At 46.0% G+C, this 24,678-nt stretch overlaps 1 protein-coding gene across 1 annotated transcript; it reads left to right on the forward strand.

Moving 5' to 3' along the window:
• Window positions 1–1,176: 1,176 nt before the first annotated feature.
• On the forward strand, window positions 1,177–20,904 carry LOC139273994 (zinc finger protein 79-like). The gene is made up of 3 exons (XM_070891058.1): window positions 1,177–1,305; window positions 2,985–3,035; window positions 20,011–20,904. Exons 1-3 carry the CDS (start codon window positions 1,177–1,179, stop codon window positions 20,902–20,904), a joined length of 1,074 nt encoding a protein of 357 aa, XP_070747159.1.
• The last annotated feature ends 3,774 nt before the right edge of the window (window positions 20,905–24,678 follow it).

Here is a 24,678-nt window from a genome sequence, read left to right on the forward strand (position 1 = left end):
TCAAAATATTATACATTTCGATAAGATCACCTCTCATTCTACTGAATTCCATTGAGCAGAGGCCCAACCTACTCAACCTTTTCTCATGTCAACCCCCTCATCTCCGGAATCAACCTAGTGAACCTTCTCTGAACTGCCCCCCAAAGGCAAGTATACCCTTTCGTAAATATGGAAACGAAAGCTGCACGCAGTATTCCAGGTGTGGCCTCACCAATACCTTATATAGCTGTAGCAAAACTTCGCAGCTTCTATTCTCCATCCCCTTTGCCATAAAGGTCAAGATACCATTGGCCTCCCTGATCACTTGCTGTACCTGCATACTATCCTTTTGTGTTTCACGCACAAGTACCCCCAGATTCCGCTGTACTACGGCATTTTGCTATCTTTCTCCATTTAAATAATAACTTGCTCTTAGATTTTTTCTGCCAAAGTGCATGACCTCACAATTTCCAACATTATACTGCATCTGCCAAAGTTTTGCCACTCACTTAGCCTGCTAATGTCCTTTTGCAGATTATTTGGATCCTACACACATTGCTTTTGCTCCCATTTTGATATCGTCAGCAAACTTGGTTAAGTTACACTCGGTCCCTTCTTCCAAGTCGTTAATATAGATTGTAAATAGTTGAGGTCCCAGCACTGATCTCTGCTAGTTACTGATTGCCAACCCGAGAATGAACCATTTATCCCAACGCTCTGTTTTCTGTTCGTTAGCCAATACTCTATAATCTAGGAATACCCAGTTTTACAAAGCTTGGGCTGGAATGTGTGCCGTTACAGAATCATTGGTGATTCAGTTTAAAACTGAACCTGAATTTAATCCTGATTGTAACAGATTGGAACTTGCTCGAGAAATATGGAATATGATAAAAGGAAACAAAACGTATTTGGAAATTTTTGGCTAATGTTGAAGTTTTTAACATAATCCGCAATTTTAACAATTATTGGAGGATTTTTGACGTTCTGAATCGTTGGAGGACTGACTTTTCAGAAGAGTAATTTCATCCCTGGATTCCTTGGCGGGCTACAAAGACTTTGATTGGACATCGGAAAAGACCAATGAAATTCACCACAAAGCGCCCAATTACAAATTCGCTCCCTGCATTCCTCCAGAAGGGAAAAAGGCAGATGTGGGAGGAGTTTCTCATTCTTTCTCTGAATGTGTCGATTGTGGAAATGTCTGGAAGAGGAAAAAGCGGCGGTAAAGCTCCGGCCAAGGCCAAATCTCGCTCCTCCCGGGCCGGAATGCTGTTCCCTGTGAGCCGTGTTCACAGGCTCCTGCGGAAACGGAACGACGCTGAGCAGGTGGGTGCCGGAGTCCCAGTCTACATGGCTGCTGTGTTTGAGTATCTGACCGCTGAAATCCTGGAGCTGGCTGGCAACGCGACAACAAGAAGACCCGCATCATCCCCAGACACCTGCAGCTGGCCATCCGCAACGACCAGGAGCTGAACAAGCTGCTGGGATAGGTGACCATCGCTGAGGGCGGGGTGCTGCCTAATTTCCAGGCTGTGCTGCTGCCCAAGAAAACCACCAGTGCGTCCATGAGCAAGTAAACGGATAGGATGTAATTTAAGAACCGAACAGCTCTTTTCAGAGCCACCCGCAGTATCTGAAAGGGATGCTTAACGTTCGATGGTTCTCATTTGTCCGTGGATATATGGATCATAATTATCCCAGATCTAATTTAACGTATTGAATTTCGGCAATGAAGCTGAGCGTTTCCTGATCTCGGTTATAAACATGTAACTCTCTGTCGAACATGTAGAAATCTAGATCACCAAACACTGCCACAGGTTTGCTGTCAGCGGATATTCCCATCAATGGTTCAATATCGAGAGAGACTTACTTCAGAGAAATGCAAAACAGATGGAACCTGAACGTGAGACCGGCCTTCAGTGAACACGTTGTGTGAGCCGAATATAAACGGATGTTAAGAACCCAGTTCAATGGGAATGAGCGATTGATGGGCCCAACGTTTCTGACTGAGAATTCATTTGTTGGTTCAAGTCCGTTTTAATTCCATGGGGGAATCACATGAATGATGTTCGTCAACATTCATTTCATTGTCAAACAAAGTGCAATGCAAATAATTGTAAGACAGGCATCTGTGAAGCCCCGCCCCCCGCACTTCTTTGACAGACATGCGACAAGCCCCGCCCTCTGCCAGAATCATTCCATGGACGTGGTGCCGAGAAGAAACACGTGGAGCTCCGACGATCTCCCCCTGGGGCCACTGTTACAAACTCACATAAATCATTTCTGACCTGACAGGGGTATTAATGTGACAGCGGTTGAAGATGACCAGGAATCGAACCCTGGTTGATTGCTTGGAAGGCAGCTATGCTCACCGCTATACCACCATCGCCTACACGAGATGTGTTGTATTTACGACTAACTAGGTCTTGTGGCTCTTAAGTGGGACAAATACTATGTTCAGTAATCAGAATCGAAGCACGATGCTTGAACACTTTCCCTCCAATTAAAAATGGTTACTCTGAATAGTTAACTTGCTTAGGATGAGCCCACACCCCATTTATTAGTTTAAAGCCCTTTTAGCTGAAAAAATAATCAACAGATATGAGGAATATTTTTTGTAAATTTTTAAAGTTGCACGGTCTTTTGATTAATTTGTGCGACATCATCCTGCTGGAAGGCACTTAGTTTGGTTCAAAATCACCATCGTGTGACCATTATATTTAAAACCAGCCTGGTTGCAATGGCAGGTATCGAACCCGAGACAGGTGTTTGGAAGACAGCTCTGTTCACCACTATACCACCATCGTGCTCTGTCCAAACTCTGCGCTTCTCTATGTACAGAGCACTGGTCATGGGTGGGTCATTGGAGCATTACTGGACCTTTGCTCCTGCTCTAATTCCTCATGTTCTTTTGTAAATGTGGATTTTATTTTGTACCTGTCATTTCTCTGTTGTGTGCATATCATTTTTCTAATATGTGAATGTGGATGTATTCTATATTTCAGCTTCTGATGTGTGATTGTGGGTTTTACTCTTATCATATCAGCCCCAGGTCGGTAAGTGTGGATTTGAATCAGTGCCTGTCAGTTTCTGGTATGTGAGTATGTGATTGATTCTGTACCTGTTGGCTTCCGTTGTGTGAGTTCAGGTTTTATTCTGCACATGTCAGTGTTGGATATGACAGTGTGGGTTTTATTCTGCAACTGTCAGTTTCTGGAATGTGAGATTGGGATTCCTGTCACTTTATAAAATGTGAAGATATGTGAGCGATGGTGTATCGTGAGTGGTGAGCTGCCTTCCAAGCTTCGATTCACCGCCATCGCAATCAAACTAAATTTAGCACGCCTCGCAGACCTGAAATGATTTATGGTACCTTGCAGTAGGATCTTATAACAGCAAACCTGTTGCACTGTTCGTCGACAGTGACCAGTTTATAACCAAGAATGTCTGAGGGTCATTTCTGATCAGCAAACTAACAGCTTAATTGCAGAGATTCAATGTTAATTGTGATCCATAGGACAGTAACCAGTCCTGTCACAGAAACTGTGGGTGGCTCTGAAAAGTGCCTTTGGGTTATTAGATTAAATCATGTCCGCTTTACTTGCGCTTAGACGCACTGGTGGTTTTCTTGGGCAGCAGCACAGCCTGGATATTAGGCAGTGCCCCGCCGTGAGCGATGGTTATTTTTCTCAGCAGCTTGTTGAGCTCCTCCTTGTTGCCGATGGCCAGCTGCGGGTGTCTGGGGATGATGCGGGTCTTCTTCTTGTTGCGGGCCGCGTTGCCGGCCAGCTCCAAGATTTCAGCGGTCAGATACTCGAGCACAGCAGCCATGTAGACCGGGGCTCCGGCACCCACCCGCTGATAAGGCCGCACCTGGAGTACTGCGTGCAGTTTGGGTCACCTTAATTAAGGAAGGATATACTAGCTTTGGCGGGGGTACAGAGACGATTCATTAGGCTGATTCCGGAGATGAGGGGGTTACCTTATGATGATCGATTGAGTAGACTGGGTCTTTACTGTTGCAGTTCAGAAGGATGAGGGGTGATCTTATCGAAACATTTAAAATAATGAATGGGATAGACAAGATAGAGGCGGAGAGGTTGTTTCCACTGGTCGGGGAGACTAGAACTAGGGGCACAGCCTCAAAATACGGGGGAGCCAATTTAAAACGGAGTTGAGAAGGAATTTCTTCTCCCAGAGGGTGGTGAATCTGTGGAATACTCTGCCCAAGGAAGCAGTTGAGGCAAGCTCATTGAATGTATTCAAGTCACAGATAGATAGGTTTTTAACCAATAAGGAAATTAAGGGTTACAGGGAGCGGGCGGGTAAGTGGAGCTGAGTCCACGACCAGATCAGCCATGATCTTATTGAATGGCGGAGCAGGCTCGAGGGGCTAGATGGCCTACTCGTGTTCTTAATTATTATGTTCTTATGTTAAGTTATGCTCAGCGTAGTTCCCCTTCCGCAGGAGCCTGTGAACACGGCCCACAGGGAACTGCACTCCGGCCCAGAAGGAGGAGACTTGGTCTTGGTCCGATCTGTACCGTCACTTTTTCTTCTTCGAGACATTTTCACAATCGACGGGTTCAGAGAAAGAATGAGAAAGTCCTCCCACATCTGTCTTTTTGTGTGTGTGTGTGTGTCTGGAGAATGCAGGGAGCGAATTTGTAATTGGTTGCTCTGTGGTGCATTTCATTGGTCTTTTCCAATAACCAATCACAGTCTGTTCAGCCCACCACTGAAAGTAAGGCCGAAGTTACTGTCTCCAACAGTCAGAATAATGACTTTTTAATTCAAAACCCACGCCAATAATTTTAAAACTAGCGGATTATGTTAATAAATTCACCATTAGTCAAAGATTTGCCAACACGTTTTAATTTATTTTGTCTTATTCCACATATCACAGGCTGTTACAGTCAAGATTAAATTCTATTTCAAATTGTCTGTAACGGGGGATAATCAATCGCCACTGATTCTGTAACGAGATACATTCCAACTCAATCTTTGTAAAAGTTGGTTTTCATAGATTATCGATCGATCCCCCGCAAAGGCGGCAGTGAGACCAGAACTGGGAGTCCCTCTGTGAAAAGAGAAGAGGGACAGAGTGTTCAAACTGTCCAGGTTCTGGTCTCTGTAAAAACTCCCATTCTGGATTGTTACACTACGGGGAGTGTCGGGTTAATAAACGGACTGACCGGCAACAGGAATTGAAAAATAAACTTGAAAAGAGCTTGCAAGAGAGAATGTGTGATTGAAACCCGAGTCTCAGCCCCTAACCAAGCTCTTAATTCGGCAGGCGGTGTAAATGAACGGGTCTGAGAGCAAAGGGAAACAGCGAGCAGGGACCGTGTTTGTAATTTGTGGGCGGGAAATTCCAGCGACACTGAGGTCGAACCGGACAGTGAAGCTGCTTATCGGAGAATTCTAAACGAAATCTGCAGCTCGAAGTGCAAAGGTTCGCACACACTTTTTCAGGAAATAATTAGTGATTTGAGTCCAAAGGGTGATGCGTTTGTTCATCTCATTCAGAGAGGTTGTGGGTGGCTCTTAAAAGAGCCGTTGTGTCTGGGTTTTTCTCTCAGGACAGCGCGCAGATTCACTTAGAGCTGGTAATCTTGGTCACCACATTTGTCCCTTCCGACACGGTGTGCTTGGCCAGCTCCCCGGGCAGCAGCAGGCGCACGGCCGTCTGGATCTCCCTGGAGCTGATGGTGCAGCGCTAGTTGCAATAAGCCAGGCGGGAAGTCTCACCCGCTATGCACTCCAAAATATCGTTCACAGCCGAGTTCATGATGCCCATGGCCTTGGAGGAGATGCCGGTGTCGGGGTGAACCTGCTTCATCACTTTTTAGATGTAGATGGAGTAACTCTCCTTCCTCGACTTTCTGCGCTTCTTGCCGCTATTCAGTGGGGTTTCGTGATTACTTTCTTGGCGCCTTTCGTGGCGGAAACTGTTTTGCGGGGCAGAGAGCTCACCGGCCGCCATCTTGGTCAAGATGGGTCTTGCAGCGCATGCGCGGTCTTTTGGACAGGGACAAAAATGGACGGGCTTCAGAGTCTCTGTCAGTTTGATTGGACAGATGTTTGTGCCCAGCACAGTGACCCCTGAAAGGGAGCCTTGTTGTGCTGCTTGTAGTCTGGTGACCCTGGGCAGCACAGGCTCACCCTATTGGGCCAGCCTGGGCCTCACCATATTGAGCCAGCCCGGGACTCACGCTATTGAGCCAGCCCGAGACTCATGCTATTGAGCCAGCCCGGGCCTCACCATATTGATCCAGCCCGGGTCTCACCTTATCGGGCCAGCATGGTCTCATCCTATTGGGCCATTCCAGGCTCACCCTTTTTGGCCAGTTCAGGCTCACCCTATTGAGCCAGCAGATGCTCACTCTATTGGGCCAACGCAGGCTCACCCTATTGGGCCAGCACAGGCTCACCCTATTGCGCCAACCCGGTCTCAGCCTATTGCGCCAGCCCGGGCTCACACTATTAGGCCACACATAAGGCCCAGTAAACAGCAGGGAAAATCATCAGCTCATTGATTTTATTCTCACTTTGCCCACAGCGGGTGCAGAACTGAACCCAACCATGTGAGCTGGAAATGATGTTGGGGTGAGGGGTTAGAGAGTAGGGGTGAAGGAGATGTTGGGGTGAAGGGTTTGGAGAGTAGGGGTGAAGGAGATGTTGGGGTGAGGGGTATGGAGAGTAGCGGTGAAGGAGATGTTGGGGTGAGGTTTTGGAGAGTAGGGGTGAAGGAGATGTTGGGGTGTAGGGTTTTGAGAGTGGGGGTGAAGGAGATGTTGGGGTGAAGTGTTTGGAGAGTAGGAGAAAAGGAGATGTTGGGGTGAAGGGTTTGGAGAGTCGGGGTGAAGGAGATATTGGGGTGAGAGGTTTGGAGAGTAGGGGTGAAAGAGGAGTTGGGGTGAGGGTTTGAGAGAAATCGGATGATAGAGGAGTTGGGTGAGGGGGTCGAGAGTAGTGATCAAAGATTAATTGGGGAGGGGTTGTTCGAGAACAGGGGTGAAGGAGGTGTATGAGTGAGGTTGATTTACTGCCCATTAATCGCCTCTGTTGAACTATGATGGGGTTTATTTTTCCTTTAAAATGTTTTGTATCGTGTGTTTCACTGATGTTAGAAGTGGGGTTGCAGTTCCTTCCAGGCACTGACTGTTTGTGATGAATTAATGTGGGTAGTGTTAATTGAGAATAGATTTGTGTGGGATCATTCTGTGCTGATTGCGTTGCTGGGCTGCGGGTTTCCCCTCATTCCCAGGTATGAGGTACTGTTGACACCAAATCCAGGATCCACTTACATTGTGACATCAAATCCAGGGACCCCTTACACTGAGGCTTCAAATCCAGGGACACATACTTTAACACCAAATCCAGGGACCGCTTACACTGAGGCATCTAATCCAGGGACACATACTGTAACACGAAATACAAGGACCACTTACACTGAGGCAACAAATCCAGGGACACATACTGTAACTACCAAATCCAGGGACCAGTTACAATGAGACATCAAATCCATGATTAATTACATCCTCACACCAATTGACGGATTACTAATACCGTGACAACAAATCCAGGGAGCAGTAACACCGAGTCATAAAATCCAGGGACCACTTAGACTGAGACTACAAAAATACACAGCATATAAGGCACAGAAATGGACCATTCGGATGAACCAGTCCATGCCGTTGTTTATGCTGTGCTCGGGAATTAGAGAGCCTCAGTATCGGGAATGGTCATGCTGGTGAAAGGAGCTCTAGTTAGGGCGAAGGGTGGGTAATGAATGAAGATATGATGGTGGAATCAGATGGTGACTGGTGGGGCCTGGTGACAGATTATTGTCAGAAGCTCTTTTCAGGCAGGCTCATGATTAGATATAATCATTGCAACAATTGTATCCATCTGTTCTTGTCCCAAAATCGCCAAATCTAATGTCACTCATTTATTTCTCTGTGAGAAATGTAGAGATGTGGAAGAAGAGAGGAAATTAGGTTTGCGTAGTAAAGAAGGTTCCTTGAATGAACACTTTGTGAGCTGTTTTGTGACTCGTCTTTGAGAGGTTAAAAACATGAAATGGACAAGGGCACGTCCAATGACACTTATATTGCCAATAGTGCTTTCAAAGTTAATCACTATATCCGAACCCAAATATTCGATTGACTACTCCAACCACAATTCCAATCCTAAAAACTAACCACAAACCACAACCACTAAAATCTAAACCTACATCTAAACCCAGCCCTTACCAAGACTAGGAGCAGAAGAAATAGGAGCAAAAGTAGGCCATCTGGCCCCTTGAGCCTGCTCCGCCATTCAATAATATCATCGATGATCTGATCTTAGCTGATATGATCTTGGCTGATATGATCTTGGCCACAATTCCACTTCCCTGCTCTCCCCATAAATCTTGACTCCCCTATCTTTCAAAAATCAGTCTATCTCCAACTTAGATATATTCAATGATCCATCCTCCACTGCTGTCTGGGGTAGAGAATTTCAAAAAATCACTACCCTCAGGGGAAATTCCTCTTCATTTTCATTTTAAATGGGCGAACCCCTAATCTCAGACTATTCCACCTAGTTCTAGATTCCCCCACAAGAGGAAACAGAGATGAGTGGAGGAGCTAAAGACCTCATAAAGGAAATATTTGAAAAATTATTTTGATGCAAGAAATACTGCAAGGCATGTTAGTAATAAGTAATTATAATCATCTAACCCATCAAAATTAGAAAAGACAATTTCAAAGATCAGAACAGTGCGGAGTTCTACTAACTACATTCAAAAATCTTTAAACAATACTGAAAATTAGCAGATTTCCAGTCTTACGCAAGGTGGTTCTTTCAAGTTTTGGTTAAATGGTACATCAAATGACTGTAAAGTGAGACACTCCGGTTCAGTCGATGACACCCACAAGCCGTATACTGAAACGAAAAAAGCTTTGGATTTGATGTGGGAAAAAATTAACTGCGAGAGAAGTGAAATATTCTAGACGAAGAAAAGGCATAAAATGGAAGGGGAGGTAACATTAATTAGTCTCCTTTTATTATGGAGAAATCAAATATTCGACACAGAATGCTTGAAACAAGCTGATTTATTCAATATTTATAGAGAACATTAATCTCCAGCTGAGGTCTCGGAGTTATGTCGAGCAGCAGAAACAAAGTCTAACTATCAGAATGAACATGGTTCAGTGCCCAATGCAATCCCAGTCATCATCATAGGCAGTCCCTCAAAGCGAGGATGACTTGCTTCCACGCCACCAAGTTCACAGCTGTTTCAATGAAGGACCTAATATTCCAAATCCCGATCTACATCTTGGAGGGTGGAAGATGCCTGTGCTTGAATTTTTGTAACGTGTGGTGGCCGTTGCACACCAGCCACCACACCGGCTTGACAGAGCTAGGTCTTAGTCCAGTGGCAAGGGTTAACCAAGACGATTGGAGACCAGCTCTGCTGCACGGACCGAGTGCGCACACATGTAGCAAGGCGGGCTGGCCCGTGCTGCCCCTGGGCCTTCGTCTCTACTGGGCCCCGGTCACTTCCTTCTACCAACTCTTGCTCCTTCGCCCCACCTGCTGTTCCTGCCCGCATTGCAGTCAGCGACCTGACATCGCAGCCGTCGCCCTCCTGCAGTGGTATGCCGCCACACGCTGCTTCCTCTGATGGCCGCGGCCTGCTGATGATCTTGCAGGCCTCGACCGCGCGGATTTCCTGGCCGGGCCGCCGCACTCTGCTCCCTCTAATGCTCCCTTTCAATCACAATAAATCCTCCTCATTTCACTAACGTGGCCTTTCAATGGCGGTGTATTTACCCAGCATCCATATCTTAGAACTAATATTGTTCTTGTATTATTATTCTCAGAGCAAAATTCTTCAACCAGCCAGAAAAATGTGAGCTTTCCTCCTCCACCCGGAACACAGAGCAGACAGCTCCTTCTCACACACAGTAAGTAGATTATCACTTACAGAGTGCAGAGACACAGAACTGGCCTCAATCCTATTGTCACAGGCAGCAGAAGCTGTCAGTCCCACATTGATCCGAAGTGGCAGAGTTACATTGTGAATCTTACAGCCACATGGAGCAGCAGAATCAGATGCTGTTTCACCATTGAAACAGATCACATTGACAGGTACATGAAACACCCACACTCACTTGCCAGAAACTGGCAGGTGGAGAATAAAATACACAATTACCGATCAGAAAAAATGTCAACCAGATAGTATGAACCACACTCGCATATCAGAAGCTGATGGGTACAGAGCAAAAGCCATATTCATGTTTCAGAATCTGATGGATTCAGTATTTAAACCCCCGAACATACCAGAAGATGACAGGTGCAGTATACAACCCACATTCCCGTACCATAGACTGACAGATACAGTATACAACACACACCCACATATATGAAAGTGACAGTTACAGAATAAAATCTGCACTTGCATACCAGAGTGACAGGTAAAGTGTAAATCCCATGTGCACATATTGGAAAACTGAAAGGCAGTAAGTAAAATTGTTACTTGTATCGCAGAAACTGATATGGGCAGAGTAAAACCCACATGCACACATCAGAAAAATGACAGGTAGAAGGCAAAATCTTCACTCACATATCCGAGAAATACAGGTAAAAAGTAAAATTTATTCTCACATTCACATAGCAGAGACTGGCAGATACAGAGTAAATTCCACACTCACATAGCAGGAACTGACAGGTACTGTCTAAAACATACAATCACATAGCAGGAACAAATAGTTACAGTTTAAACCCAGACTAACGTACCAGAAACTGAGAAGCACAGATTAAACCTCATCACACATACCAATACCTGACAGGTACAGAAAAATACACACACTTGCATATCCGGTATGAGAGATACAGTATAAAACCCACACTCACACATCAGAGGCTGAAATATTAAAATCCATATTACCATCACATAAATTGACAGATACTCACTTACCAGTAATTGACAGGTACAGGGTAAAGATCCATCTTCCATACCAGAAACTGACAGGTACAATAGAAAGCCCACTCTCAATTCAGCAGGAACTGGCAGGCACAGAGTAAGGCCCACAATCACACATCAGAACTTGACAGGTACAGAATAAAACCCAGACCCCCATAACAGAAATGGAGATGCAGAGAAAGGCCCACACTCACATACCAGAGACAGATAGATACAGAGTAAAACTCAGACTCATTTACCAGAGACCGACAGATACAGGGTAAACACTCACCTCCATAACAAAAATTTACAAAACAATACTAACATACGTACAATATATGGACTTTAGCAAAACTTTTGATAAGGTCCCACATGGTGGACTGATCAGGAAGATTAAAGCCCATGGGATCCAGGGCCAAGTGGTAAGTTGGATCCAAAATTGGGTTGGAGGTAGGAAGCAAAGGGTAATGATTGATGGATGTTTTTGTAACTGGAAGGATGGGGGTTCTGCAAGGCTCAGTACTGGATCCCTTGCTTTTTGTGCAATGATTTAGATTTGATTATAGGGAGTATGATTAAGAAGTTTGCAGATGACACTAAAATTGGCTGTGTGGTTGATAATGAAGAGGAAAGTCATGTGCTGCAGAAGGATATCAATCTACTGGTCAGGTGGGCAGAGTAGTGGCAAATGGAATTTAATTCAGAGAAGTGTGAGGTGATGCACTTTGGGAGGGAAAATAAGGAATGGGTATACACATTAAAGCCGTTGGCTGCTTAATAGTGTAGATGAACAAAGGGACCTTGGAGTGCTTGTCCACAGATCCCTGAAAATAGCAGGCCAGGAGGATAAAGTGATTAAGAAAGCCTACGGAATGCTTGCATTTATTGGCCGAGGCATAGAATATAAGAGCAGGGAGGTTATGCTTAAATTGTATAATACTTTGGTTAGGCCACAGCTGGAGTACTGCGTGCAGTTCTGGTCGCCGCATTATAGGAACGATGTGATTGCACTAGAGAGGGTGCAGTGGAGATTTACATGGATGTTGCCTGCAATGGAGAATCTTAGTTATGAGGACAGATTGGAGAGGCTGTATTTGTTCTCATTGGAACAGAGGAGGTTGAGAGGAGACCTCATTGAGGTGTACAAAATATTGAGGGGCCTGGATATAGTGGATAGTAAGGGTCTGTTTCCATTGGTGGAGGGGTCTTTTATGAGGGTATTATAAGGGGGCATAGTTTTAAAGTGGTTAGTGGAAGGTTTAGAGGGGATTTAAGGTGGGGGGAGGGGTGGGGAGCTTCTTTACGCAGAGTGTTGTGGGGATCTGGAACTCGCTGACCTGAAGAGTGCTGGATGCAGAAACCCTCACCACTTTTAAGAGATGGCTGGATGGGCACTTAAAGTGCCGTAACCTGCAGGGTTACAGACCTAGGGCTGGTCATTGAGATTCGACTGGATGACCTTTTGTTGGCCGGCGCAGATATAATGGTAAGTACTGCAGGGAATCGGATACGGCCAGTGTTTCGATTACCTGGATGGGTCGGAGAGGAATTTTTCCAGATTTTTTCTCCCTAAATTGGCCTGGGTTTTTATCTGGTTTTTGCCTCTCCCAGGAGATCACACGGCTTCGCTAGGTGTCGAGTGTAGAATGTTTCAGTATAAGAGGTGTTGCAGTTGTGTAAGGCGGACTGGTTGCTATTTTCCTTTCCGTCATTGTTCATAGGTTTATATATAACCTTTTGGGCTGCTGACCAAGGGCCGTGCGGCTCTTTATTGGCCGGCGTGGACATGATGGGCCGAAATGGCGTCCTTCTGCGCTGTAAATTTCAATGTTTCTATACTGAAGAATAACGGGTATGGAGTAGAGCTCACATTCACATAAGAAATGGACAGATACAGCACAAGACACGCACCATGAATGGAAAGAGACAGAATGAAACCCACAGGCAATTACCAGAAATTGACAAGTACAGGATAAAACCCACGCTCTCGTATCAGAAATTGACATACAGTGTAAAACCCTCATTCACATACAAGAGATGGACAGATACAGAGTCAAATCCACACTCCCATACCAGACACCCACAATATAAGAACATAAGAAATAGGAGCAGGAGTAGGCCATACAGCCCCTCGAGCCTGCTTCGCCATTTCATCAGACGCAGTCCCTCGGAATCAAGGAAGACTTGCTTCCACTCCTGAAGTGGGTCCTTTGGTTGCTGAACAGTCCAATACGAGAGCCACAGCCTCTGTCACAGGTGGGACAGACATTAGACGAGGGACAGGGTGGGTAGGCATGGTTTGCCGCACACTCCTTCCGCTGCCAGCACTTGACCTCATCACGCTCTCGCCGTTGAGATTCAGAGAGCTCAACGCACTCCCGGATGCACGTTCTCCACCTAGGGCGCTCTTTGGCCAGGCACTCCCAGGTGTCAGTGGTGATGTCGCATTATACCAGGGCGGCTTTGAGGATGTCCTTGTAACGTTTCCGCTGCCCACCTTTGGCTCGTTTGCCATGAAGGAGCTCCGCGTAGAGGATTTACTTGGCATGCGAACTATGTGGCCTGCCCAGCGAAGCTGATCGAGTGTGGTCAGTGCTTCAATGCTGGAGATGTTAGCCTGGATGAGGACACTGATGTTGGTATGCCTGTCCTCCCAGGGGATTTGCAGGATCTTGCGGAGACAACTTCGCCATTTAGTACGATCATGGCGGATCTCATCATCGACTCTGTTCCACTTCCCTACTGGCTCCCCATAACCCCTTATCCCTTATTGGTTAAGAAACTGTCTACCTGTGTCTTAAATGTATTCAATGTCCCAGCTTCCACAGCTCACTGACGAAGCGAATTCCACAGATTTACAACCCTGTGAGAGAAGAAATTCCTCCTAATCTCAGTTTTAAATGGACGGCCCCTTCTAAGATTATTCCCCCTAGTTCTAGTCTCTCTTATCAATGGAAACATGCTCTCTGCATCCACCGCGTCAAGTCCCCTTACAATAATATACGTTTTGATAAATCACCTCTCATTCTTCTGAATTCCAATGAGTAGAGGCCCAACCTCCTCAACCTTTCCTCATCAGTCAAATGTAGAAAACATAGAAAATAGGTGCAGGAGTAGGCCATTCGGCCCTTCAAACCTGCACCACCATTCAATAAGATTATGGCTGATCATTCGTTCAGTACCCCTTTCTTGCTTTCTCTCCATACCCCTTGATCACTTTAGCCGTAAGGGCCATATCTAACTCCCTTTGAATATATCCGATGAACTGGCATCAACAACTCTCTGCGGCAGGGAATTCCACAGGTTAACAACTCTCTGAGTGCAGAAGTTTCTCCTCATCTCAGTCCTAAATGGCCTACCCCTTATTTTTAGACTGTGCCCCCTGGTTCTGAACTTCCCCAACATTGGGAACATTCTTCCCGCATCTAATCTGTCTAGTCCCGTCATAATCTTATATGTTTCTATGAGATCCCCTCGCATCCTTCTAAACTCCAGTGTATAAAAGCCCATTTGATCCAGTCTCTCCTCATATGTCAGTCCAACCATCCCGGGAATCAATCTGGTGAACCTTCGTTGTACTCCCTCAACAGCAAGAACGCCCTTCCTCAGATTAGGAGACCAAAATTGAACACAATATTCCAGATGAGGCCTCACCAAGGCCCTGTACAACTGCAGTAAGACCTCCCTGCTCCGATACTCAAATCCCCTAGCTAGGAAGACCAACATACCATTTGCCTTCTTCACTGCCTGCTGTACCTGCATGCCAACTTTCAATGACTGATCTTTCATGACACCCAGGTCTCGTTGCACCTCCCCTTTTCCTAATCTGTCACCATTCAGATATTATTCTGCCTTCGTGTTTCTCTCCCAAAGTGCATAACCTCACATTTATCCACATTATACTGCATCTGCCATGAATTTATCCAATCACTTAACCTGTCCAAGTCACCCTGCAGCCTCTTAGCGTCATCCTCACAGCTCACACCGCCACCCAATTTAGTGTCATCTGCAAACTTGGAGATATTACACTCAATTCCTTCATCTAAATAATTCATGTATATTGTAAAGAGCTGGATTCCCAGCACTGTGCCCTGCGGCACTTCACAATCACTGCCTGCTATTCTGAAAATGACCCATTTATCCCGACTCTCTGCTTCCTGTCTGCCAATCAGTTCTCTATCCACGTCAGTACATTACCCCCAATACCATGTGCTTTAATTTTGCACACCAATCTCTTGTGTGGGACCTTGTCAAAAGCCTTTTGAAAGTCCAAATACACCACATCCACTGGCTCTCCCTTGTCCACTCTGCTAGTTACATCCTCGAAAAATTCCAGAAGATTTGTCAAGCATGATTTCCCATTCATAAATCAATGCTGACTTGGACTGATCCTGTCACTGCTTTCCAAATGCACTGCTATTTGATCCTTAATAATTGATTCCAAAATTTTCCCCGCTACTGATGTCAGGCTAACCGGTCTATAATTGCCCGTTTTCTCCCTCCCTCCCTTTTTAAAAAGTGATGTTACATTAGCTACCCTCCAGTCCATAGGAACTAATCCAGGATCGACAGACTGTTGGAAAATTATCACGAATGCATCCACTATTTCTAGGGCCACTTCCTGATGTACTCTGAGATGCAGCCTATCAGGCCATGGGGATTAATCGGCCTTCAATCCCATCAATTTCCCTAACACAATTTCCCTCACCTCCGGAATCAACCGAGTGAACCTTCTCTGAACTGCCTCCAAAGCAAGTATATCTTTTCATAAATATGGAAACCAAAACTGCATGCAGTATTCCAGGTGTGGCCTCACAAATAACCTGTATAACTGTAGCCAGACTTCCCTGCTTTCATCCCCTTTGCAATAAAGGCCAAGATTCCATTGGCCTTCTTGATCACTTGCTGTACCTGCATACTAACCTTTTGTGTGTCATCCACAAGTATCCCCAGGTCCCGCTGCACTGCAGCACTTTGCAATCTTTCTCCATTTAAATAATAACTTGCTCCTTGATTTTTTTTCTGCCAAAGTGCATGACCTCACACTTTCCAACATTATACTCCATCTGTCAAATTTATGCCCACTCACTGAGCCTATCTGTGTCCTTTTGCAAATTCTTTGTGTCCTCCTCAAACATTGCTTTTCCTCCCATCTTTGTATCGTCAGCAAACTTGGCGACGTAAATAGTTGGGGTCCCAGCACTGATCTCTGCGGCACCCCAGTAGTTTCTGATTGCCAAACCGTGAATGAACCATTGATCCCGTCTCTCTTTTTTTTTTGTTCGTTACCCAATCCTTAATCCATGCTAATATATAACCCCAACACTGTGAACTTTTATCTTGTGCAGAACCCTTTAATGTGGCACCTTGTCAAATGCCTTCTGGAAGTCCAAATACATCCAAATGCACTTTATCCACCCTCTTCGTTACATCCTCAAAGAATTCCAGCAAATTCGTCAAACATGACTTCCCCCTCATGAATCGATGCTGACTCTGCCTGACTGAATTATGCTTTACCAAATGTCCTGCTACTGCTTGTTTAATAATGGTCTCTAACATTTTCCAAACCACAGGTGTTAGGCTAACTAATGTATAATTTCCTGCTTTTGTCTGCCTCCCTTTTCATCGAGTGCGGCTCTCGGGGCCACGGGCAACGCCGAGTGCGGCTCGTGGGCCCCGGGCAACGTCGAGTGCGGCTCTCGGGCCCCGGGCAACGCCGAGTGCGGCTCTCGGCCCCGGGCAACGCCGAGTGCGGCTTCCGGGGGGGCCCCCGGGCAACGCCGAGTGTGGCTCCCGGGGGGCCCCCGGGCAATGCCGAGTGCGGCTCCCGGGCCCCAAATCAGAGTCTCCAGACTCAGCACCAGCAAACCCCGGGGGAAGCCCCTCCCCCACTCCATGAAAACAACAACTTGCATTTATGCAGAGACCCAGCAATTCCCAGCCGCTTTGTATCAAGCTGGGCTCTGGGTGTGGAAGTCCCTCCCTGGCTTTCTGTGTGGGTCTGTTTGCTGCATCAGTTTGAGCTGGAGTGGAGAGTGGGGAGAAGCTGCTGAGTTTCACCCGCAGTATTTCTTGGCCCAGTTGGACCAACAATTTCCTATGTGGAACTGTCAAGGGAGTTGGGTTTCCTTCCTGAAGGACAGCAGTGACCCAGATGTGCTTTTGCAGCAATCCGGCAGCTTTCCAGGTCACTTTTTTCTCGTTCCTGCCCCACAAATGACCAGATTCATTAAGCTCAATTTCACAACCTGCCTTTCTGTTATAGAAACATAGAAAATAGGTTCATGAGTAGGCCATTCAGCCCTTCGAGCCTGCACCACCATTCAATATGATCCTGGCTGATCATGCAACTTCAGTACCCCATTCTTGCTTTCTCTCCATACCCCTTGATCCCTTTAGCCGTAAAGGCCACATCTAACTCCCTTTTGAATATATCTAACGAACTGACCTCAACAATTTTCTGTGGTAGAAGATTCCACAGATTTACAAATCTCTGGGTGAAGAAGTGTCTCCTCATCTCAGTCCTAAATGGCTTACCCCTTATCCATAGACTGTGACCCTTGGTTCAAGACTTCCCCAACATCGGGAACATTCTTCCTGCATCTAATCTGTTCAATCCTTCAGAATTTTATGTTTCTATGAGATCCCCTCTCATTCTTCTAAATTCCAATGAATATAAGCCTAATCGGTCCAGTCTTTCTTCATATGTCACTGCTGCCATCGCGGGAATCAATCTGGTGAACCTTCGCTGCACTCCCTCATAAGCAAGAATGTCCTTCTTCAGATTAGTAGACCAAAACTGAACACAGTATTCAAGGTGTGGCCTCACCAAGGTCTGTACAACTGTAGTAAGTCCTTTCTGTTCCAATACACAAATTCTCTCGCTATGAAGGCCAACATGTCTTTGCCTTCTTCACCACCTGCTGTACCTGCATGCCAACTTTAAATAACTGATGTACCATGAGACTCAAGTCTCGTTGCACCTCCCCTTTTCCTAATCTGTCACCATTCAGATAATATTTTGCTTTCCTGTTTTTACCACCAAAGTAGATAACCTCACATTTATCTACATTATACTGCATCTGCCATGCATTTGTCCACTCACCTAACCTGTCTAAGTCACTGTGCAGCCACTTAGCATCCTCATCACAGCTCACGCTGCCACTCAGCTTAGTGTCATCTGCAAACCTGGGGATATTACATTCAATTTCTTTGTCCAAATCATTAATGTATCTTGTAAATAGCTGGGGTCCCAGCACTGAAACTTGCAGGCCTCCACTAGTCACTGCCTGCCATTCTGAAAAGGACCTGTTTATTCCTACTGTTTGCTTCCTAACTGCCAACCAATTCTCTATCTACGTCAATACATTACCCCCAAAACCATATGCTTTAATTTTGCACACTACTCTCTTGTGTGGGACCTTGTCAAAAGCCATTTGAAAGTCCAAATACACCACATCCACTGGTTCTCCCTTGTCCACTTTACTAGTTACATCCTCAAAAGACTCTAGAAGATTTGTCAAGTATGATTTCCCTTTCATAAATCCATGCTGACTTGGGCCTGATCCAGAGTCCATAGAATGTTGGAAAATGACCACCAAGGCATCCACTATTTCTGGGCCACTTCCTTAAGTACTCTAGCATGCAGACTATCAGGCCCTAGGGATTTATCGGCCTTCAATGCCATCAATTTCCCTAACACAATTTCCTTACTAATAAGGATTTCCTTCAGTTCCTCCTTCTCGCTGGACCCTCGGTGCCCTAGTATTTCCGGAAGGTTATTTGTGTCTTCCTTACTGAAGACAGAACCAAAGTATTTGTTCAATTGGTCTGCCATTTCGTTGTTCCCCATTATAAATTAACCTGATTCTGACTGCAAGGGACTTACATTTGTCTTCGCTAATCCTTTTCTCTTCACATATCTATAGAAGCTTTTGCAGTCAGTTTTTATGTTCCCTGCAAGCTTACTCTCGTACTCTAATTTCCCCCTCCTAATTAAACCCTTTGTCCTCCGATGCTAAATTCTAAATCTCTTCCAGTCCTCAGGTTTGCTGCTTTTTCTGGCCAATTTATATGCCTCTTCCTTAGATTCAACACTTTTCCTAATTTCTCTTGTTAGCCACGGTTGAGCCACTTTCCCCGTGTTATTTTTACACCAGACAGGGATGTCCAATTGTTGAAGTTCATCCATGTGATATTTAAATATCTGCTATTGCCTATCCACCGTTAACCCTTTAAGTATAATTCGCCAGTCTATACTAGCCAATTCACATCTCATACCATCAAAGTTACCTTTCTTTAATTTCAGGAGCCTAGTCTCTGAATTAACTGTGTCACTCTCCATCTTAATGAAGAATTCTACCATATTATGGTCACTCTTTCCCAAGGGGCCTCGCACAACAAGATTGCTAATTAATCCTCTCTCATTACACAACACCCAGTCTAGGATGGCTAGCTCTCTGGTTGGTTCCTCGACATATTGGTCTTGAAAACCATCCCTTATATATGCCAGGAAATTCTCCTCCACCGTATTGCTACCAGTTTGGTTAGCCCAATCTATATATAGGTTAAAGTCACCTATGATAACTGCTGTACCTTTATTGCACGCATTGCTAATTTGCTGTTTGATGCCATCCCCAACCTCACTACTACTATTTGGTGGTCGGAAAACAACTCCCACTCACGTTTTCTGCCCTTTGGTGTTCCGAAGCTCGACCCATACAGATTCCACAACATCCAAGCTAATGTCCTTCCTTACTATTGCGTTAATCTCCTCTTTAACCAGCAACGCTACCCCACCTCCTTTTCCTTTCTGTCTATCCTTCCTGAATATTGAATTCCTAGCCTTGGTCACCCTGGAGCCATGTCTCTGTAATCCCAATTACTGTTAATATATATCTATCTGCGCAGTTAATTCATCCACCTTATTACGAATGCTCCTTGCATTGAGACACAGAGCCTTCAGGCTTGTTTTTTTAACATTTTAGAATTTTGTGGTAATGTGGCCCTTTTTGATTTTTGCCTTTGATTTCTCTCTCACACTCACTTTTTCCTGTTTGAAATTCACTTTACAGAGTGTTAAAAGGGGAGGATTTGTAGACTTTAAGCTCAAACCAAACATCACCTCAAGATCTGACAGAGTCACTAGATACACCGGACTGGAATATCATCAGCTTTTGAGCATGGAAGCAGAAGGCGCCATTCACAGCAGGAAGAAACAGTACATGTGCTCCGAGTGTGGACAAGGCTTCAGCCAATCATCCAACCTGGAGAGACGCGAGCGCAGTCACACTGGGGAGAAACCATTTAAATGTGGGGACTGTGGGAAACGATTCAACTACCCATCCCAGCTAGAAACACATCGACGATTTCACACTGGTGAGAGGCCGTTCATCTGCTCCAACTGTGGGAACGGAATCATTTGGTTATCGCACCTGCTGAGATACCAGCGCGTTCACACTGGGGAGAGGCCGTTCATCTGCTCCGACTGTGGGAAGGGATTCACTACATCTTTCGACCTGCTGGCACACCAGCGAGTTCACACTGGGGAGAGGCCGTTCACCTGCTCAGAATGTGGGAAGGGATTCACTTGGTCATCAAACATGCTGAAACACCAGCGAGTTCACACTGGGGAGGGGCCGTTCTTCTGCTCCGACTGTGGGAAGAGATTCACTCAGTCATCCAACCTGCGGACACACCAGCGAGTTCACAATGGGGAGAGGCCGTTCACCTGCTCTGAGTGTGGGAAGGGATTCACTCAGTCATCCGACCTGCTGACACACCAGCGAGCTCACACTGGGGGGAGGCCGTTTAAATGTTCTGCCTGTGAGAAGAGTTTTAAAAGCAAACAGTATCTCCTGGCGCACCAGCCAGTTCACACTGGGGAGAGGCCGTTCACGTGCTCTGAATGTGGGAAGGAATTCACTCAGTCATCCCACCTGTGGAGTCACCAGCGAGTTCACAAGTGACTGCAGGGGTTGGATTCTGCTGTTATTGCTGCTGTTAATCACATCCCGGAAAGAATCGTGTTCATTCTAACAGTTGGGGTTAATAACTCTTGTAGTGCTGATGTTAATAATTCCTGTAACGGAACTGGAGTTTAATATTTAATACAGACACGTAAATTAGTGTTGCTTTCAACATATTGCTGTGGATTTTTGTCTTTGCCACCTGAGTGCTTAGCATCACCTGGCTGGAGCTGAGAAAGGACAATCTGGGGGGAGGATTGTATGGGGGAACAGAACTTCAGCCTGGACACAGTCCTTCAGGGCCATACTGAGAGGGGCAAAGAACACTTTGGTCTTACTCGTCTCTTCACCGACAGCAAAGTCGCTGTGCGGGTTAATTCTGATACGTGCAAGGTCCAGATGATACCCACCCAAGGGTGATTAACGAGATGGGACGGGTGCTCTGTCAGTCCCTTGCCCATATCTACAACAGCTCAATAATCATGGATTGTTCCCTGAGATTGGAAGTCAGCACACGTAGTTCCCATTTTACAAATTGGGGACAAATCTGAGGCAGGGAACTAGAGGCCCATTAAATTGACTTCGATCACCAGTAAGATGCTTGAAGGCTCCTGAGAGACGCTGTTTTCGATCATGGGGAAAGGGAAGGGGCCATTACAAATACTGAACACGGCTTCCGTAAAACAAGGTCACGTGTTACAAACTAGCTTGAGTTAGTGAAGAAGTTGTTAGGTTGGTGGATGGGGGGAATCTCGTTGACAGGCGTGAGTCCGGGGTCGGAGGCCTATAAAAGGCCGCGAGAGGCGTCGGGAGTTCGTTGGTGTGGCGTGAGTCCGGGGTCGGAGGCCTATAAAAGGCCGCGAGAGGCGTCGGGAGTTCGTTGGTGAGGCGTGAGTCCGGGGTCGGAGGCCTACAAAAGGCCGCGAGAGGCGTCTGGAGTTCGTTGGTGAGGCGTGAGTCTCGGGTCGGAAGCCTAGAAAAGGCCGCGACAGGCGTCGGTAGTTCGTTGGTGAGGCGGACTTGTGCAGCTGCAGCGGGGAGAGAAGGCAAAAAAGAAGTAGAATGAAACAGAAAGGTGACGTCACAGCCTAGGTGGTAAGTGATTGGATGGTGATTGGTGAGTAGTTTTTCTTTTTCTTTTTATATCAGTCAGTAACTTTTAGCATTGTTGTTGGCAATTTAATTGTATCTAAGGGTTAAGTCATGGCAGGAGAGCTCGGTCGGGTGTTATGCTCCTCCTGTACCATGTCGGAACTCAGGGACACTTCCGGTATCCCTGGCGATTACGTGTGCGGGAGGTGTATCCGCCTCGAGCTCCTGACGGTCCGCATTGGGCGGAATTGGAACTGAGGGTGGATTCACTCTGGTGCATCCACAATGCTGAGAATGACGTGAGTATCACGTGTAGTGAGTTGGTCTTTCCGCAGGAAAAGGGTCCACAGCCAGATAGGGAATGGAAGATCAGCAGGAAGAATAGTGCAAGGAAGTTAGTGCAGGGGTCCCCTGTGGTCATCCCCCTGCAAAACAGATACACCGCTTTGAGTACTGTTGGGGGGGATGACTCATCCGATGAGGGAAGCAGCAGCCAAATTCATGGCACCATGGCTGGCTCTGCTGCACAGGAGGGCAGGAAAAAGAGTGGGAGCGCGATAGTGATTGGGGATTCAATGGTGAGGCGAATAGATAGGCGTTTCTGCTGCCGCAACCGAGACTCCAGGATGGTATGTTGCCTCCCTGGTGCAAGGGTCAAGGATATCTCGGAGCGGGTGCAGAACATTCTGAAATGGGAGGGAGAACAGCCAGTTGTCGTGGTGCACATTGGTACCAACGACATAGGTACAAAAAAGGATGAAGTCCTTCGAAACGAACTTAAGGAGCTGGTATGCTAAATTAAAAAGTAGGACCTCAAAAGTAGTAATCTCGGGATTGCTACCAGTGCCACGTGCTAGACAGAGTAGGAATCGCAGGCTAGCGCAGATGAATACGTGGCTTGAGCAGTGGTGCAGCAGGGAGGGATTCTAATTCCTGGGGCATTGGAACCGGTTCTGGGGGAGGTGGGACCGGTACAAACCGGACGGTCAGCACCTGGGCAGGACCGGAACCAATGTCCTAGGGGGAGTGTTTGCTAGTGCTAATGGGGAGGAGTTAAACTAATATGGCAGAGGGATGGGAACCAATGCAGGGAGACAGAGGGAGACAAAAAGGAGGCAAAAGCAAAAGACAGAAAGGAGATGAGGAAAAGTGAAGGGCAGAGAAACCCAAGGCAAAGAACAAAAAGGGTCACTGTACAGCAAAATTCTAAAAGGACAAAGGTGTTAAAAAAACAAGCCTGAAGGCTTTGTGTCTTAATGCAAGGAGTATCCGCAATAAGGTGGATGAATTAACTGTGTAAATAGATGTTAACAAATATGATGTGATTGGGATTACGGAGACGTTTCTCCAGGATGATCAGGGCTGGGAACTCAACATCCAGGGGTATTCAACATTCAGGAAGGATAGAATAAAAGGAAAAGGAGGTGGGATAGCATTGCTGGTTAAAGAGGAGATTAATGCTATCGTTGGGAAAGACATTAGCATGGATGATGTGGAATCTATATGGGTAGAGCTGCAGAACACCAAAGGTAAAAAACGTTAGTGGGAGTTGTGTACAGACCTCCAAACAGTAGTAGTGATGTTGGGGAGGGCATCAAACAGGAAATTAGGGGTGCATGCAATAAAGGTGCAGCAGTTATAATGGGTGACTTTAACATGCACATAGATTGGGCTAGCCAAACTGGAAGCAATACGGTGGAGGAGGATTTCCTGGAGCGCATAAGGGATGGTTTTCTAGACCAATATGTCGAGGAACCAACTAGGGTGGAGGCCATCTTAGACTGGGTGTTGTGTAATGAGAGAGCATTAATTAGCAATCTCATTGTGCAAGGCCCCTTTGGGAAGAGTGCCCATAATATGGTGGAATTCTGCATTAGGATGGTGAATGAAACAGTTAATTCAGAGACCATGGTCCAGAACTTAAAGAAGGGTAAATTTGAAGGTATGAAGCGTGAATTGGCTAGGATAGATTGGCGAATGATACTTCAGGGGTTGACTATGGATGGGCAATGGCAGACATTTAGGGACCGCATGGATGAATTACAACAATTGTACGTTCCTGTCTGGCGTAAAAATAAAAAAGGGAAGGTGGCTCAAACGTAGCTATCTCGGGAAATCAGGGATCGTATTAAAGCCAAGGAAGTGGCATACAAATTGGTCAGAAATAGCAGCGAACCCGGGGACTGGGAGAAATTTAGAACTCAGCAGAGGAGGACAAAGGGTTTGATTAGGGCAGGGAAAATGGAGTAGAGAAGAAGCTTGCAGGGAACATTAAGGCGGATTGCAAAAGTTTCTATAGGTATGAAAAGAGAAAAAGGTTAGTAAAGACACACGTAGAATCAGGGGAAGTCATAACGGGGAACAAAGAAATGGCAGACGAATTGAACAAGTACTTTGGTTCGGTATTCACTAAGGAGGAAACAAACAACCTTCCGGATATAAAAGGGGTCAGAGGGTCTCGTAAGGAGGAGGAACTGAGGGAAATCTTTATTAGTCGGGAAATTGTGTTGGGGAAATTGATGGGATTGAAGGCTGATAAAACCCTAGGGCCTGATGGACTGCATCCCAGAGTACTTAAGGATGTGGCCTTGGAAATAGCGGATGCATTGACAGTCATTTTCCAACATTCCGTTGACTCTGGATCAGTTCCTATCGAGTGGAGGGTAGCCAATGTAACCCCAC

This window comes from Pristiophorus japonicus, chromosome 9 (assembly GCF_044704955.1).
Source record: "Pristiophorus japonicus isolate sPriJap1 chromosome 9, sPriJap1.hap1, whole genome shotgun sequence".
NCBI classification, from domain to species: Eukaryota; Metazoa; Chordata; class Chondrichthyes; family Pristiophoridae; genus Pristiophorus; species Pristiophorus japonicus.